At 38.7% G+C, this 19,321-nt stretch overlaps 1 protein-coding gene across 1 annotated transcript in view; it reads right to left on the bottom strand.

Moving 5' to 3' along the window:
• usp43a (ubiquitin specific peptidase 43a) overlaps nucleotides 1-19,321 on the bottom strand; it is a 134,971-nt gene that overhangs the window by 83,453 nt on the left and 32,197 nt on the right. The window contains exon 3 of the mRNA XM_059571232.1: nucleotides 8,624-8,727. Coding sequence (XP_059427215.1) covers nucleotides 8,624-8,727 — 104 coding nt within the window. The remainder of the gene's footprint in view (nucleotides 1-8,623; nucleotides 8,728-19,321) is intronic.

Raw genomic sequence — 19,321 nt, 5'->3', positions numbered from 1 at the left:
TGTTCTGTAATGTTACGCCAGTGAATGTCATTCTCATCACAGACAAAACAATAATTTTACAAAAGAAAGTCAAACCACTTTGCTCTATGACAGAGCTTTGATCTAAATACAATGAGGTTCTTTCATTTCTCCTTTTAACCATTTGTACATTGTAAACCCTGACTGTTACCTTCAATTCAGATAATATATAATGCATTGGTACAGTCCTTTCTCTTTTTAGATCCCTCTGTGAGGTCCTATATTTGTACTCTTTATAATTGTAGAATATGGCACAGAAAAGGTGAAATTAGCTACTTGGGAGCAACTGTTTTATCAGCCCTATTATAAGTCTAATGATCAAGCCTAAATGTGTCCAATAGACTTACGTACATTTTTGTTTTATCAGTAGCTGAAAGCATTATCATTTCAGGCAAAGCAATAAAAACACAAGGCAGAGCATGTATGGAATTTAAACAACAAGCATTCTACCCAATGACCCCCAATAGAACTGAACTCTATTTGATCCAAGAATGGAGCAGAAAATCATGGTAAATTAGCAAATTATGTATGTATGTTTTCTTTTTTTATTGTTTTTACTTGACACACAAAAGTATTTTCAATCATCGTGACAGATCTTTTTCATTCAACAACTTCAAAAAGCTGTCAAACTCCAAAAATAAACAAATAAATAAATGAATGAATAAAAATAAAAAGGTATGTATGTATGGATGTATGTATCCCAAATCATTTTTTCCAATTGCAATATATTCCAAGGCTTCTGGAAAGGCAGGAGAATATCTTTTTAAAAGCAAGTTCTTCTGTTCCTTTACTTTCACTTGTGATGGGCATTATCTGTACTTTCACTCAAGTAATAGAGTTGTGTACTTTTGTCCACATATGCAATTCTGTTTCTATTAACAGTTCTACCTCTTACTTAAAACAATGTATTTTTGTGTATATGTTTCTACTCAAATCAGATCAATTAGTCAATGAGTTCGAGAATCAAGCGAGTGTGTTTCATATTATTCAAACCATAATAATAATTCCAATTATTCAGTTATCTAAACTAGATGAGATCGTGAAATGATCCAAATCAAAACTTTGAAAAATGACTTAAAATGAACACACTTTTGAAAATAGGCTAATTTTCCAACTCCCCTAGAGTTAAACAGTTGAGTTTTACCATCGAGACTGGTGGTAGCACTTTTAGCTTAGCTTAGCATAGATCATTAAATCTTATTAGACCGTATACATCTCATTCAAAAATGACCAAAGAATTTAGATATTTTTCCTTATTTAAAACTTGACTCTTATGTAGTTACATACGCTGATTAATATCACTGCGCCTTCTGCGCCCATGGTTTGGCAGCATAGTTTCTTGATTATTATGCCAGAATGCGAGTATAGTTCCTAGCCATATCGGCCTAGAAAAACCAAAACTTTTCATTTTCCATTGGTCTTAGTACATGATTCCCCTACAGAAGAGTCAAGTTTTAAATAGGAAAAATATTGAGACTCTTTGGATTTTTTAAGCAAGATGCTCACGGTCTAATCAGATTTAATGATCTATGCTAAATTAAGCTAAAAGAGCTACCACCAGACCTGGAGATTGACTGAATTGATTCGAAAACAGTAAAACTCAATTGTTTAACTCTAGGGGAGTTGGAAAATTAGCCTATTTTCAAAAATAGTGGAGTGTTCCTTTAAAAAAACAAAACATAATGTCTGTCTCAGAAGCTACGTCACACGTATAAAGAAGACTTGTTATACTTTAATTTTCTCATTATCTATTTTAATTGGGTGGGAAAAAATCGACAAGTGCATGCATTAATGTTTTACATAAGCATTCAGCAGCCTTCATGTTGTAATCTGTAGTGAAGGGACCTTGGCACCTCACAACTCAGCACCCAACTTTTTTCAACAACACAGCAGTTTGAACAGGTTTTTCCCAAACATAACAAGCTACAACTTCTTCTGTTCAAGGCACAGGCAAGGCACAGATCTGGCCAGATCTGGCCAAGGTTACAAATAAATTTCTGCTGCACTTAAGGTTTCTAAGAGCACAGTGGCCTCTATAGTCCTTAAATGGAAAACGTTTGGGATGACCAGAACCCTTCCTAGAGCTGGCCGTCGGGCCAAACTGAGCTATCGGGGGAGAAGAGCCTTGGTGAGAGAAGTAAAGAAGAACCCAAAGATCACTGTGGCTGAGCTCCAGAGATGCAGTCGGGAGGTGGGAGAAAGTTGTAGAAAGTCAACCATCACTGCAGCCCTCCACCAGTCGGGGCTTTATTGCAGAGTGGCCCAACGGAAGCCTCTCTTCAGTGCAAGACACATGAAAGCCCCCATGGAGTTTGCTAAAAAAACACCTGAAGGATGCTCTGGTCTGATGAGACCAAGATAGAACTTTCTGGTCTTAATTTTAAGCGGTATGTGTGGAGAAAACCAGGCACTGCTCATCACCTGTCCAATACAGCCCCAACAGTGAAGCATGGTGTTGGCAGGATCATGCTGTGGGGGTGTTTTTCAGCTGCAGGGACAGGACGACTGGTTGCAATCGAGGGAAAGATGAATGCGGCCAATTACAAGGATATCTTGGACGAAAACCTTCTCTAGAGTGCTTAGGACCTCAGACTGGGCCAAAGGTTCACCTTCCAACAAGACAATGACCCAAAGCACACAGCTAAAATAACGAAGCAGTGGCTTCACAACAACTCCGTGACTTTTCTTGAATGGCCCAGCCAGAGCCCTGACTTAAACCCAATTGAGCATCTCTGGAGAGACCTGAAAATGGCTGTCCACCAACGTTTACCATCCAACCTGACAGAACTGGACAGGATCTGCAAGGAGAAATGGCAGAGGATCCCCAAATCCAGGTGTGAAAAACTTGTTGCATCTTTCTCAAAATGACTCAAGGCTGTATTAGATCAAAAGGGTGCTTCCACATATCCAAGGCACGTAGCCAGTGCCACGTGACCTTTAGCATGCAAAGTGGGTTTCCCCTCAGGGAGAACCACTTGGTCTTTAGCCACCACTGTAGGGGTCTCATGTACAGCAGGCCAATAGTATTCATGTTGGATGCAGCTGCCATCAGACCCAGCAATCTCCGTGACTGCTTGACAGTGAGTGACCGGCCTTCTCTCCCCCTCGCGACTGCAGTGAGGATCGACTCGATCCAAGCAGGTGACATACGTGCCTGCATCATGGTCGAATCCAACACCATGCCCAGATAAGTGGTTCTCTGAACTGGAGAAAGCACACTTTTCTTTGCGTTAAGTCTTAACCCCAGCTCTTTCATGTGAGCGAGAACGACACCTCGGTGCCGAACCGTCACCTGCTCAGATTGAGCTGATATCAACCAATCGTCAATGTGGTTGAGTCGTGAAAGTGTGGGCTGAGAGTGCAAGGCCAGTGGAAGATCCGTATTGGTAGGCTTTTGCCCCCAAAAGCAAACCTCAGGAACTTCCGATGAAGAAGGATGGAGATAAGTGCATCTTTTGATAGATTGTGACACATCAGTCCTCGGACTTGGCCTGTGCAGGCGTGCTAAACTTCAGTCCCCTGACTGAGCGGTGCAAAAAGCACAGATCTAGAAAAGGACACAACACCTCATCCTTCCTCGGAACAGTGAAGTACCGGCTGTAGGAACCGGACTATGCAACCCAAGGAGGGACCACCTCGATGGTCTCCGTCCTCAGAGAGAGTCTACTTCTGTTCCATTACCAGAGCCTGTTTGGGGCCCACCAGAACTGGATTCTGTGGCCTCTCACTACACTGTGCAGGATCCACTGACACACATTTGGCAGTAGTTTTCACGCTGCAAAATAGTCTACTAAGGGAATCAGCCTCTCAAGACTGATCTCTGGTGGCATCAAAGCAATTAGCTTGGTGCCCTGAAGCGGCGCACCGGCAGGAGATGGCCGAACTAGCTGCTCTGGAAACCTCCCAGGAGGTCGCAAGCCTCTTAGCACCACTAAGTTTCCGGGCGGTAACTGAGAGAAGCGCTTGCTGGGGACCGCTGCGCCCTGGAACACCGGCAGGGTTGGCAGATCGATCTCCTGAGGGCACTGAGGACAGACGGGCACCGTGTAATGCGGTGTACAACGCTCTTCCCCAGAGGGGCCTGCTCTCCGAGGTCCTGAGCCACAGCATCAGGACTCTCGTAGATGAAGTCTCCTAAAAATGACGGTCCTCAGACCCACATCGTCTACTAGGAAGACTAGACCAGAGCCTGCTCGGGGCAGGACCCCTTGAAGTACACTTGGCAGGGGCTCCCACACCGCCATGTGACCTCCTAAGGGAACCAATCTCGCGAGACTGGCCTCTGGTGCACCTAGAGCCACTAGCTCGGTGCCCTGAACCGGCGGACCGGCAGGGGACGACCGTACTAGCTGCTCTAGTTTCTCTAGTTGCTACGTTTCCAGGCGGTCGCCGGAGATCGCTGCGCCCTGGAACACCGGCAGGGTTGGCAGAACGATCTCCTGAGGGCACTGAGGAGAGACAGGCACCGTGTAATGCGGTGTACACCACTCTTCCCCAGAGGGAGCTGGCCCTCAAAACGTCCTAGGCCATAGGCGTCAGGACGTTATGATGAAGCCTATCCAGCGAAAACAATGGTCCGTAGAACTGCTTTCCACTAGAAGCCTTCGGCCTGGGAGCGCCACTCTGACTCTAGCGTCTGTGTACAAAAGTGACACCCCCGGCACGAGGGGCTTGAACACGGTTGGGACTGCTCCGTCTAGCAGCCCCTGACCGCCTCAACCTCCTCAGAGGAAGAGCGGTACACACGTGTTCTCACACAAGAAATTACATCCCTTGAGCCCCTGTACATCTAACTTCACATAGTCAGATAAATATGTAATTTTATTCCATGGAATTAAATGTAGTCAGCAACCAGACTAGTCAACACGGTCTGGAGTAGAAAAAACTCACATAAAAATGAAACAATGTAATACACATGTTGCCTCGGCAGCGTGCATGTCTTATATATATATATATATATATATATATATATATATATATATATATATATATATATATATATATATTATGCTACTCAGTCACACAAACAACATCTCCTCAGAGAAAGATTGATGCTGCAGCGAGCTCTGCCTCCGAGGACGAGGAAACCGCAGCGCTGGTTTCCTAGCCTCAAGAACGAGCTCTAGATCTAGTGAACACGGGTGGAGATAGGATGAGCCGTCTCCAACCCGTTCGCCAGATCATGTGCGATGCCTGCGATCGCGGTCGCCGCCGTGCCTCAGCAACAGCGCGACCGCAACTGCAAGATCGCATGCACGGACACACTACTCGGAGCGTGCCTGGCGAGAGAGCATGTAGCAGCAGCAGCGAGCTGTCTCAGAGGGCGAAGAAACCGGCGAGAGCGGAACGCATAACAGCGAGAAAATCACAATCAGCCCCCCGAGAGCTGACTGCGCGAGCTCCACTCTTCATTAATGCTGCTTATGTTAATATTAGGCATAATATGCTTGTATGACTGGTGCTTGTGCAACTGGCGAGCTCATCGACGCCTTTCCAAATCAATCTCCTCAGAGAAAGACAGGCAGCGCGTCGCGCCCTCTCATTTGGGAGAAAGTACCGCAAACGCGGGCTTCCTGGTGGCTAAGAAAGAAGATAGGGACTTGCCCGTCTTACATTCCTTACATTACATTTCGCCTCGGCGAAAGCGGGGCAGGCACCGCGAGAAACACCAGTGAAAGCTCTCTCCTCAAAGAGAGCCTTCTGAGAGTGAAGCAAAGGCTCGCATCGCAGCCGTCAAGTCCCTCGAGAGCTGACACTGCGCGTTCACTCTCAAGCAGACAACATAAGAGCTGCATGTGTCCCTACCTTTTTTTTTTTGGCAGGGAAAACACACAGCCTGAACGCTGCCTGCTCTCGCCCAAAACTTCTCTTGATTGAAGCTTTGACAATGGAGTTTATCAGTGGACAAACGACACTAAATAAGACTCACAAACAGATAGCGACTGACACACACACAGAGTGCTTGCTGAAGACACAAGGCTGATTACCGGCTTCGCCGCTCATGCTTTTATGCTTCCTGGTCTCTGACGTCACCCGCCTATGACGTCTCGCCCTTCCATTGGACTGATTATACACGTTATTCAGGGACGTCACGCTGGACGCGTTCCCCATTTGTTCTCGACGCATCTCGAGTTCCTGAAGAGGAACTCCAACTACAGTAGTCCAAAATATCTGCACTGTAAAGCCATCTTTATAATCAAAGCCCTTGAGAAAACTTAATGTGTTCATTCTCTTTATTAAATGCCTATAGAGAACAAGAAATGCTCACAACTGCAAACAGATTCTGAATCCAGATTTTAATGACCACATTATGAATGCTGCTGAAGTGTTTTGTCTTCCTACATTTCATACTTTATCTCATCAGAGATAAACCACCACAGGCAATGTCAGACTGTCCGACATATTGACTTCATAAACATACTGAAAGCAGAGATATCACAGCCTTACTTCCTGTGTTAATGTGTAGATATAAATAAACACGCAATCTGTGAATCTGAAATATTAGTCATTCGGTTTCAAAGCTAGAGCAACCAAGACCGCTAATGGAATTACAAATTGAAGCTGTGAAATCAAGAACTCACTGAGAAGCAGAACCTTTTCTCTCAATTGCTTAGAAAATTGCTGAGTCTATCTCTACCTGCCATTCTACTGGTGAGGATTTCTGGAAGTCTAAATGTGAGTGGGCATGAAGCTAGGAAAATTGGGATATTTATAAAGATTCTTTAGAATGTTTAGCAATGAAGAAAAAAAGTAATTAAACCTACTCAACTTTTCCTCTCTTGAAAACGTAATATTCAGCATTTGCATATTGCTCACATCTGCAAAAGCAAATGTGAAATGCTGTTGGCGAGTTTTTTTGTCATACCAAAAATAGGTGAATATAATGCTTGCGTAATAATCTCTATAGTAGAGCATATGATTTCTTTGTGGATTACATTATAATTTTCACTCTGCAAAAAGTTCCGGCGCAGATGTTTCAACAGCCCTGCAGCCTGAGAGAGAATGTGAATAGCGTAAAGCCTGCTGTTTTCTAGAGAGCGCACACAGTGTGTGCCGGATGAGCCCATTTGTATAAGAGGAGACAAAATCTCAGCCAAACTGCAGAAGATAACCAGTCATTTTCCTCATTGATGGATGTCCGAATAATCGGTGCACATGATTATTTAAGGAATCTGGAAGAATTACAGGCTAAAAATATTACTTATTCGTATGTGTCTATTGAACTTAAAATGTAAAATTGTGTGAAATAATGTAATAAATTAAACTGCAACTGACTACAAGTTAATTTAATAGTTTGCATGAGCTGCGTTGATAAAAAGTGAAGGGATCTATAACAAACACAATTTTCATATTTTATCAAAACCATAGTGTGAGATAAGAACTAGCAATATTTTCCACCAAATATTATTCTTGAATCATTCCTTTAGGTGGTTATGATTAATTACCACAAAAGTCTTGACATCAATCATGAAAAAAAATGTAAAAAAAATTTCTTGAGCACCAAATCAGATAATGAATGATAATTTAGTTTTTCCGCCAAAGGAATGAACATTAATTCAAAAATATATTACAAAAGAAAACACTTCTTTTAAATGTAAAAAATATTTGACTCTAAAAAAAAAAAATTATAGAAATGTGATGATGTTGTTGTTGTATTTAAAAAAAAAAAAAAATTAAAAATAAAAGAAACTTACAAACCCCAAACTTTTGAATGTTAGATAATGTCACAAATAATTTATATATATTATATATATATAACAGGGTGAATGAGACTCAATCATAGCTGTGAATGCAAACAAGAACAAATGTCATTTTTACCTAAAATAAAAAACACTCAAATATATAGACACTTAAAGAATAAGGTGGCATTATAATGACTTAATTTTGAAGACAAAGCTTACCAAATGTATTTTTCAAACATCCCATTCAGCATTACATGTTCTAGGCCTGTGGTTATTTTAGCCTTTTTTCTTAGCAGCAGTGTATGAGATGGTACTGCAATATGTTTATGTTTATTTGTGAAAATATTCACAGCATTATTTTTAACCAAATCATGCAACACTCCTATCGGTTTATTGTATAATGGTCTTGACATATATATAACTGCATGCAGGTTGTTACATGTTACAGTATTTTAAGACAACACAACATACTGTATAGGTGTTATGCAATTCAGAATCAGAATCAGAATCAGAAAGAGCTTTATTGCCAAGTATGCTTGCGCATACAAGGAATTTGTTTTAGTGACATAAGCTTCCAGTAAACAGAGACAAAAAAAATAAAAAAAAAAATAAATTTACAGGAGAATTAAAAATTGGCAAATAAATAAGTGTATAAACAATTGTGCTATAAATGATAATGGAATAGGATTGAGTGAGATGCAGGAATGTTCTAGGATGGAGGGGTAACAAATAAATATAAGGATATTAAATATAAGGATATTATATTTAATATAATTCCATTACCATATCAAATATCACTGACATACAGTACACTGTAATCAAAGATGCCTAATCCCACACAATTGTCCCAATAGAATGCAAAGCTCAAACCGACAGATAAAGGGCGGACTTAATCTCAAATCAAAGACTAAGGGTTGTCTGACCTGTACTGAGCTTGGAAGTGCTCCTGTACGAAACTGTGTCGAGTTCCAGGCTGCTGTGAGTTTGCTGAGCCGGGGCATGAACTCTCTTCCAATCCCACAGGACCCTGAGAGGTGCAAGCAGAAGGAATGAATGGGAAAATATATTTAGCAGTTTTTCACAGTGGTTTTGGGATGTATAACTACAGTTTACATAGGGAAAGTACAGATTATACATTGAAAGCACTGAGACTGACTGCAGAAAAATGTTTTAATACAACCAGATTTATTTAGAAAAAAAGACGCTGAGAATTAATATCGAACTGAGACGGATATAGCTACTGTCAAAACAAACTTATTTTCCATTCATGGAAATATGATCACTACATTATGGAGATTTTGACATAAAACATTGACATTAATAAAATTCATTTGAATTATAGTTTTTTATTTATAAGTTATGCTGTTCATGTTTTTATCATGTTTGACTGCCTCCCAAGGCACCTTGTCCAAAGCATAATACTAGTAAACAGAGAGAAAGAAAACAAGAAGTAAAAAATAATAACAAAGAAATAATGCAAAACAGTATTGCTGATTGAATTATTAGAATTATATAAGGACAAAATGGATAAGTTCCTGAAAGGAGAGCGGAACTGGAAAAGTTCAGGTGTCATGAAAATTTAAAAAGGTCTGTCCTTTCAATTTATGACATCATCCTGTCAGCTGATTTCATCAGAATACTCTTATTTGGAAATAGAATAAGCTGAATGAATAATACCTTAATTGTTCTCTTTTTTCAAACATAACCATTCTATAAAATCAACCTGGTAATAGTGTGTAACACCCCCGACCCCCGCACACACACACACACACACACACACATATATATATATATATATATATATATATATATATATATACATAAAACACAACTATATCACTATTTATATAACTATTTAATTCCTGTGAACATAACATGACATTCTAGAAACATTTTTGCAACGGTTTGAGGAAGGTCCTTTTCTGTTCAAGCTTGATAATAGGCCTTTAAAATAAATAAATAAGAAGAATACAAACCACCCGTTGGTACATTTCAGAATATAATCTCAATGGTATTTACTCATTCAGCCATTTCCCTCGAATCACCACATCACAATAAATTATTTAAAAAAAGGACAACATTTATTTCCTGTACAGATGCAATTTTTTTACAAGATTAAATTAAACAATTCGAAATGAGTCCGCCTATGAGGCTATTTGACCGACATGTCAATCAACCAATCACAGTTTGTTTCGTTTATCGTCACATTTCGAGGAGTGGAAATGTTGCCACAATAACAGACTGGTGTGTAAAAGTCTCGGACGTATTTTAAAAACTATATGCCGCAAACTTTAAATATTTCACATACTTTGAAAATCCAGCGTTTAGCTGATCCTAAACACGGCCAGTTGTAAACACGGCGGCATGCTTCTTTTGTGAAGGGGTACGCCACGGTATCTTTGTTTTGTCTGTAATGACCCAATGCTGGAGAAAAAAAAAAAGCTGTGCCTGGCCAAAAGCACTTTTCAGATAGTCGTGTACTAATTATTTAATGTACTAATTCAGACTTTATGGAAGATCATATATGAAAACATTATAATGTTGTTCATACAAAAGGAATTCATTAAGATGGGAAATATATCTGATGCTACTACAGGGGCTATGCTGAGTATCCATGATCAAACTTATTACATTTTCTTATATATATATATATATATATATATATATATATATATATATATATATATACACAGTACAGACCAAAAGTTTGGACACATGGACACACCTTCTCATTCAAAGAGTTTTCTTTATTTTCATGACTATGAAAATTGTAGATTCACACTGAAGGCATCAAAACTATGAATTAACACATGTGGAATTATATATGGAATTATATACATAACAAAAAAGTATGAAAAAACTGAAAATATGTCATATTCTAGGTTCTTCAAAGTAGCCACCTTTTGCTTTGATTACTGCTTTGCACACTCTTGGCATTCTCTTGATGAGCTTCAAGAGGTAGTCACCTGAAATGGTCTTCCAACAGTCTTGAAGGAGTTCCCTGAGAGATGCTTAGCACTTGTTGGCCCTTTTGCCTTCTGTCTGCGGTCCAGCTCACCCCTAAACCATCTCGATTGGGTTCAGGTCCGGTGACTGTGGAGGCCAGGTCATCTGGCGCAGCACCCCATCACTCTCCTTCTTGGTCAAACAGCCCTTGATGCCTTCAGTGTGACTCTACAATTTTCATAGTCATGAAAATAAAGAAAACTCTTTGAATGAGAAGGTGTGTCCAAACTTTTGGTCTGTACTGTATATATATATATATATATATATATATATATATATATATATATATTGGATGAGATACAAGCAGTACTTAAAAAAAAATGTAACTAAGAAACTTGGCAAAGGTCTAAATCCATAATAAAGGCACATCAGGGTGGCATCAAGACATTTAGCTTTAAAGCATTCAACGAAGGTTCAACAATAAATGAGAAGCTTTGTTAAAAAATTATATACTGCATTCACATGAATTCTTATTCTAATGAAATTAGAAATCTCAGAGTACACTTGAAATATCTTAAAAATCATCTGATTATTTGCTTCATAATTTTTACATTATGTGGAGATAAACAGACATGTTGGAATCGAATGGGATTAAAATCATGTCAAATACATCTTTCTAACATGAATTTACCTAACTTCCTCAGGAATCAGTACTCCAAACAGGTCTAAGACACCTAGGGAATTATGGGGAGCAGTCAGAGAAAATGAAATTTTAGTCAGTGTGGTGGGAGGAGAAAAATGAAACAGTCAGTCACTATAATAAAAGTAATCAGATTCTTGAATCGAAATCGTGAAACTTCAGAATTAAACCTGTGCTTACATAAAATCTTACCACAGCAGAAGACAAGGAGATGGATTCATACCTGAATGCACAAAAGAAACTAGTACATTTTGGGAACCAAGAGGCAGAAAGAGTGCTGTCAGGATTTGGTGCTAACAATGCCATATATATACACATTGAGACTGAGGCACATAACAACCCTTTCCCAGCACTGCTATAAATCAGGAGTGAAACAGGAAACATTGTTTGTGAGAAGAACTGAATACAGTAAGAAAGGAAAAGAGACACAGAGAGAGAGAGAGAGAGAGAGAGAGAGAGAGAGAGATGGAGCATAACCCTTTATCTGGCTTTGGTCTCTTTCCATATTCATATCAGATGAATTGTCAAGCTTTCAATGCACACTTGAAGAAGCACCTTCTCAAAAGTGGGTCAAAAGCCACTTAGCTGGACTTTAGAACAAAGAATAGATGCCTCAGTGAACAAGACTGGGCAACATTTCTCTCTCTCTCTCTTACATTTTTTTTCCTAAATGCAGAAATATGCTTGAAATAGCCTGATAATGTTGCTTTAGGTGCAGATAGCGAGGGTCTAAAATAGCACTGTCTTGCTAGTAGCAAAACACATATAATATGTAGCACAAAACTTATTTCTAAGGAGTGCACTGCACAGGCAGAAATATAGCAGGAGTCCACTGAAGATGTTTGGAGAACATTGCAACAGTAGTACAATGACATTATCTATTTATCTTTCTCTGGCAGCAAACGCTGCAAAATTCCTTAAAATCAGAACGTTAAAGACTTTTGTTCACTCACCGAATATATAATTGAAAGTAATAATTCAGTTTTGACAAATTTCAGGACAGAAAGATATATAATATAAATATGCAGCTCATGTCAATGTACCTATCTTTTTGTCTCATCACAGAACTTGGGATGAGGTTTGAATAAGTTACTGCCTTTAAAAAGATACAAGGTCAAACAGATACCAATCACCAGCATCAGCAAAACAATAGAAACCGCTAAACCACATGGATACTCATGGGTATCAGATATCAGAATGTTTCATTCAGCAGACAAACTTCAGCCCAAGGATACGCCCTTGCAGAGGATCTGCTGCTGTTAACAATGACTGTCCTCTGAATTATTCACTGCAGAGTCACTGAGGATGCACATAAAAACATCAGTGTCTATTGAACACCAGTCATTTGTGAACCATTTTTCTGATTCAGGTTAAGATTCGATATGTAAAAGTCTCTCAAAGACAGTTGTTGTCACTTTCTTTAATGGTATGGATATCAAGGATTCCAGTATGCAGTAAGTAAATGTTGCTTGGTAAAAAAAAAAAAAATTAAGTGGGTGAAAAGCTGTGAAATGGGGAGAAAGATGTAGGGAAGCAGAGATTGAACTTTGAGGAAAAGGGGAAAGATGTGAGGAAGTGGGGTCAAAACTATGAGGAAATAGGAAAAAGTTGTAAGGAAGTGTGAGAAGACCTTTGAGGAAGTAAGGTAAGAACTGTGAGGAAGTGGGGATAGAGATGTGAGGAAATGGGAAAGAGATGCGAGGAAGATGAGGAAGAACTGTGAAAAAGGGTGAGTGGGCAGGCTACAGGGAACTGCGGCAAGAACTTTTAGGAAGTAAAGGAAGGGGAATTGTGTGAAGAGTTGTGAAAGAGCAAAGCAAGGATTGTGGGGGAGTTGGGCGGCGTTGTGGAGAGGGAAGAGCTTTATGAAAGCAATGTCTCTCTGAAAAACTGGGTGGAAGTACCCTTGCTGTGAGAAAGAGGTGTGAAGAATAGAGAGAAGAGCCATATTTAATTGAGCCCATAAGGAAGTCTTAACAGAAAGTCTGGGCACATTTGTGACAAAGTGAGGAAGAGTTTGGAAGTGGGGGAAGAGAGTTATAAACAAGTGAGATAAACAATGAAGACGTGAGGGAAGAACTACAGTATGAGGACGAGAAAACAGACTTAAGAGGAAATAAAGGAGAAGGTTGGGTAAGAGTTGTGAGGTGATGGGAGAAGAGTGGTGAGGAAGGTAATTTGGAAGAGTTTGAAACAAGTGAAGGCAGAGACATGAGAAAAAGTAGAAGGAGGTGTGAGGAAGTGAAGGCAGAGCTAGGAGGAAGTGGGGGAGAGTTATGGGGAAAAATTCTGTGAGAAATAGAGAGAAGAGCTCTGATGGGGAAAGGTAAGAGCAGGAAGAAAGTGGAGGAGTTGAAAAAAATTTTTTTGAAAAAAGTGACTGGGCAGCTGTGAGGAAAGAGAGGGGTTAGAAGGAAGAGACGGAAGAGGAAATAAGGGAAAAGCTGTGATGAAAATTTCACTTAACCTACAAATCCTTTTTATCCTCTGCATCCATCTGTCGGCCCATAGAGGACAGTGTGAATACCCTCCTGCCTATGGAGCTGGATGTTTGTAAGGAAATCCACTGAGGTTGACAGATCTATGTAACTTGCCTTATATCTCTCTTAATATAAATTCTCCCCGTAGTAAGAAAACTGCTGAAACATTTTCACAACAAATGAATCAGAAACAAGTCAAGTATTTTACCTCTTACCAGAGATGTGTCTATATGAATCATTTATACATATTCACAATCCTTTACAAGAATTGATAAAAGTCCTTATTGGAAAACAACTCAGAGCTCATTCAGCATATGAATACCAAAGGAGTTTTGAGGATTTGAAAAGTTTAAAACGTCTTTTAAAACTTCATCCTATGTTAGTGCTATGGATCACCATAGGCTTTCTCCATCCCTCTTTTTCTGTCTCTCACAATAAGAACAAAGGCTGACTAGACATCAGGCAGAAGTGTTTGGCAAAGAACCTTGTCCCAAACACAGCTGTCAGACATATATGAGTACAGCTCCATCTTTCATCCAAATCCTTGTTGTTCCAGTGCAATCCCAAAATATAATGCAAGTAAGTTACTAATACACAGTGGCCCCCAGGGCCGGCCCAAGGCATAAGCGAACTAAGCGGCTGCTTGGGGCCCCCCAATCATTTTATTATTTTTTTTTTTTTTACAATTAAATAACTTAAACAAGTGATATAAATGAATGAATGAATGAATAATGAACGAATAAATGAATAATTCAAGACAAGAAAATTCTTATTTACCGACAGCTGTTGCTGTGTCTGCTATCCTTTGAGTCATGCGCAATTGCGCATAGACACCTCGCGTGCATTGACAATTCGCGCCGGCGCGCAAGTGCGCGTCACTGTAATAAATGATAAGCCATGTCACAAAAAGGATGTATCCCTCTGGTGCCGAAAAGAGAAATAAGAAAAGGACATAAAGTTTGCTTGTCGTCGGATGTTCGAGAATCTCAAATTTAGGGACCGTCTCTAAAGTTACATGCGATATTGGTGTACACTTTTCTAACGTCAGTAGCATTTGAGGAGAATGACTTACAGTCATAAAAACAACTGTAATTGTTCATCTAGGTGTCAGCTATAATGCACAATTGAATATAATGCTGAATATTTATTAAAATAAACTGTAAATCATATGTAAATTATGCTACTTTTTCACATGGGCTCAAAGGCAAATTTGAAGCTCAGTAGCATTTGAGGAGAAAGACTTGCAGTCACCTTATACATTTTTAATATATATTAAAATAAATTATAATTCATTTAGGTAAAAACGAGGCCCGTTTATCACTTTCAGGCACATTCCAAGTTTTTTTTCAGGTTCCCTTTCGAAAATTACCCATGGTTTTATCAATAACACCACAAATCATCGTTCTTGTAGCCATGGCAACTGCAAATTAACCATGGTTTTGTTACTTCAAATAATAATTTACAAAGAAGTATTAATATACTGTAATATTTTTGTTGTTGTTGTTTTTTGCATTATATAAAAAAACTATGACCAACCAATCAATAATGATTGGTTAATAATAACACTGTTAAAATACATAATGTAGGCACATACAAAATAAACTATTTATGTACATGTTATTACAAATGCCTGCACAGGGAGCCAAATGCCATGTAATTGCTGCTGTTACATTTTTGCTATAGATGACACAGCCTATATAATTTCTTCAACAACAAACATGCATATCACAACCCTTACAAAAATAAACCATGGTTTTATCATAGTAAAACTGCTTAATTTCCTTTTGCATGATTTCTGAATGCTTAAAGGTGCCATGTGCAACAATTGAGGTAAAAATATAAAAAAATGACCTACACGCATCAAAAGTATGAGAAGAAATAAGGGCGATGATGTCATTAAAAAAATGTAAAGTTATAGTGCTGCAGAGATATCAACCTTAATTAGCAGTAGCATTACTAGCCCCGGCCCGACAGGTGTCGTAATACCAGTTCCGGCCATGGGAGGCGGTATGCGGGCAACATAACCACCAGCCGACCTGCAATACACGAATAACTCGCAGGGCTTGTGGGCGTAATCTAACCTGATGTCAATCGTGTGGAAAGTACAGCCCACTACTTCATTTCAGTTCAGGGAAGAGAGCGGAAGGATGGTTGAAGCCCTTGGCAAGAGACCACCACCCGCTACAGAGAAACAACCGCGCTCGGAAACACAAATCAAATCCGATAAGAAAAGGAGCCGAACCAGAGTAAACATCGACACTGCTTTCAATCGCTGGAGACAACTGATGGACCGGAAAGAAATGAGGTTCGACACCGAACTTGCAACATTTCTTTTGGATTGGTAAGTTAGATGCTGTTAGTATTTCGCTAGAAGTTTGTTTTATATGTTTGTGTATTTTTTTTCGGGAAGTTATAACATAGAAATGTATCGAAGGCTGTTCTATAAACGTGCTAATGTTAGCGATGGCTAACCGTAGCTGCGTTTGATAATTAGCTAGCTATAACTTACCCATTTTTTTATATCATAAGTAACCTGCTCTGTCTAGTATGTTGGTCTCCGTGCCCTCTTTGCTTCGTGGTTTTTCTGTACGTGAGAAAATTGATGTGTGGCGTGAAAGCGTGTGAAAAGAGTCAATTGCGTCTGTCTCATGGTGAATGCTTGAGAGTTGGCAGCTCTGGTAACGTTGGTTGGCGCTAGCTTGGTCAACATCAGCTGTCTGATGTTGACCAATGATGTTGACAGAATGCTGTCTGTCAAATTAATTTAATTCCAATAATGTGTATATACAACTCAATGTAATATGAACAAAACGAATATGAACATATTCACTGGTAAAGGTGAAGGGGAGTAGCTTGAAGATGTCATGTTTCAAAATCACTTGACATCACCCAACGTTCCTCTGGAGGCAAAACGTCCTCTTATAGCAGCAGTTCTCAATTCCAGTCCTCGCGACCCACTGCTCTGCATATTTTGCACGTTTTTCTTTGTTAACACACCTGATTCAGATAATCAGCTCGTTAGAAATGAACTCCGTGCATGAACTGTTTTTCAAATGTTCATTGCTCCCTAATCTCTGAGCAGGGGAAATCTGTTGAAGTTTACCTCACATCGAAACATTCATTCACTGATTTGTGCTGTGCAGCGTCTTTAAACATGGACAACTGTGACATCATATACCTCTGTAAATCAATACAATTTAAATTCACGTCTTGCACACTTCAATGCACTTTGATTGGAACATATAGCTACGTTCACTTCGAACTGGAATCATGGCTGAATATCCTGTGATGTCCACTTCGCAGGGCACTTATGTTCGAATAGAACAAATGTCTGAAGCTCTAAGAGAAACGTTCAAAATGTGCAGAGCAGTGGGGCGCGAGGTCTGCAATTGAGAACCGCTGTCTTATAGGCTTCGGCTATGCTCTAGGGTTGTTGTGAAGGTAGGGGCGGAGCATAGAGACGATGCCGTTTCTCGTTTGTTACTCTAGAGTAGACCAATTCACTTTATTGAGGCATACTGCCCCCATCTGGTATGGAATGTGGAGTATGACTTGATTTTTTTGCCAGATATGACAGATGGCACCTTTAAGACTATGAAATAAATTAGTCATAATAAAGTTATAGCCATAGGTAAATGCTGAATGGTACAATTATAATTAGTAAACAATACAATTTATTATTTTACTTTTTTATTTGATTAAAGTTCTATTTTCACCCCTATAGTAGGTGTTTATTTCCCATCATCATATTTGAGGAAGGGGGGCACAACAATACAATCCTGCTGTCCTGATGTCATCAGTGACTTTGCCTCCTGAAAAGCTAGGAAGGAACAATTTTGAGGTCATTGTTGTACAATTGTCATTGTTGAATCCTAGCTGTTCTTATGTTTGCTTTCATTATTTAAGTTTTTAACTATTTTTTGTAGCATTATATTTTTTATTATATTAATGTTTGTCTATTTTGGTTTCATTTAAAAGATTGCACATTTAATGCACATTTGCATTTGGACATTTGCAAATTATTTATTTCATGTTTTGTGACAGTTTGTATTCAGAAGTTTAAGAGTGAAGTATGTTAAGTATTGATTTTTATTTATTTATTTTGTATTAATACATAACCTCACTGTATTAATTTATAATGTAACATTATCAGTGTTGGGAAGGTTACTTTGGAAATGTAATAGGTTACAGATTACAAGTTACCATGTTTAAAATGTAATAGTAGTGTAACTTTTTCAATTACTTTATTAAAGTAATGTAACTAATTACTTTTGAGTACTTTTTGATTACTTTTCTAAATTTGTGAAAATTAAAGAATAATAAATAAAAGCATATACATCAACTTAAATTCAGTTATCTAATAAGCATGTGATGTATTCTTTGTAATAAACTCCTGAAACATTGGTGTTTTTTTGAAACTGCTGTCTCTGTATATGATGATAGTTTTCTCAAAATAAGTAAAATGCACATGAAGTGACACAGAGCAGTTCTAGAAATTATGTTCATGTGCTCGTGTACTCCTATATTGAGGCGGCAGGGGTTGAAAACACTGCGAGCTTCATTAGGCCTATGTGTAATAAATGAAACCATGTCTTTGCCATTAATTTACAGGAGGGGCGGACTGGGAAAACAATTCAGACTGGAAAATTCAAACTCATATAAAACAAATTCATGGAGAAAACTATTTTTTGTATGGACCTGACATAAAAAAGGTTTAAATCTTTAATTTGGGGACATGCAAAATAATTAAAAGTTCTCTCCTGAACTGCACCTTCACTTCCATTTTTCTCTTCAGTCTCTTAATTTTGCCCTGTTATCCATCTCTCTCATGATTGAACAAAACTATACTTTACAATACAATACTCTACAATACTACAATATCTTTATAGAAAAATCCTAATACTGTACACGAGTCATGTTTTTCCCTTACAAAAATTAACCATGCTTTAATTAGCCTATATAAAAGTAAAATAACCTTTTTTTTTTTTTTTTGCAAATGGATTTGTATTTATTTTTAAATACATTTGTAAAATAATTTTACATTTTTGTTTATCACAGTTAAACAATAGTAACCATTTGCTCTGGATTTATAGTTAAATATTAAGATGTAAATTTTCGTAAGGGTTGTGTTGTTGTCTGTCGTAGCTCCCCCTAAACCTATAAAAAAAAAATCTGAATTTTTTTTCAGCTAAATTACTACTGTAACATTACAACAGATAATAATGATGTCCTTTTTATAATATATAGTCCTTTATGATGACTGATGAGCAACGTGCTGCTGCTTGGTTAAATAAATAAAAAAACAAAGACAAAAAAGCATCTTTACAGATGAAACTGACCTGAAACCCTGAACAGGAGTTCTGCTTCTCTGCTCCAGCAGTCCACTGTATTCTCTCTCTCTCTCTCTCTCTCTCTCTCTCTCTCTCTCTCGCATTGATTACTCTGAGTCTGATCCAAACCGTTTGGCGGAGGCGCGGAGAGCGCGCGAGTCATGA

This window comes from Carassius carassius, chromosome 17, assembly GCF_963082965.1.
Source record: "Carassius carassius chromosome 17, fCarCar2.1, whole genome shotgun sequence".
In the NCBI taxonomy this organism is placed as follows: Eukaryota; Metazoa; Chordata; class Actinopteri; order Cypriniformes; family Cyprinidae; genus Carassius; species Carassius carassius.
The sequence above is the reverse complement of the archived record's forward strand: the minus strand, read 5'-3'. Positions and strand labels throughout refer to the sequence as shown.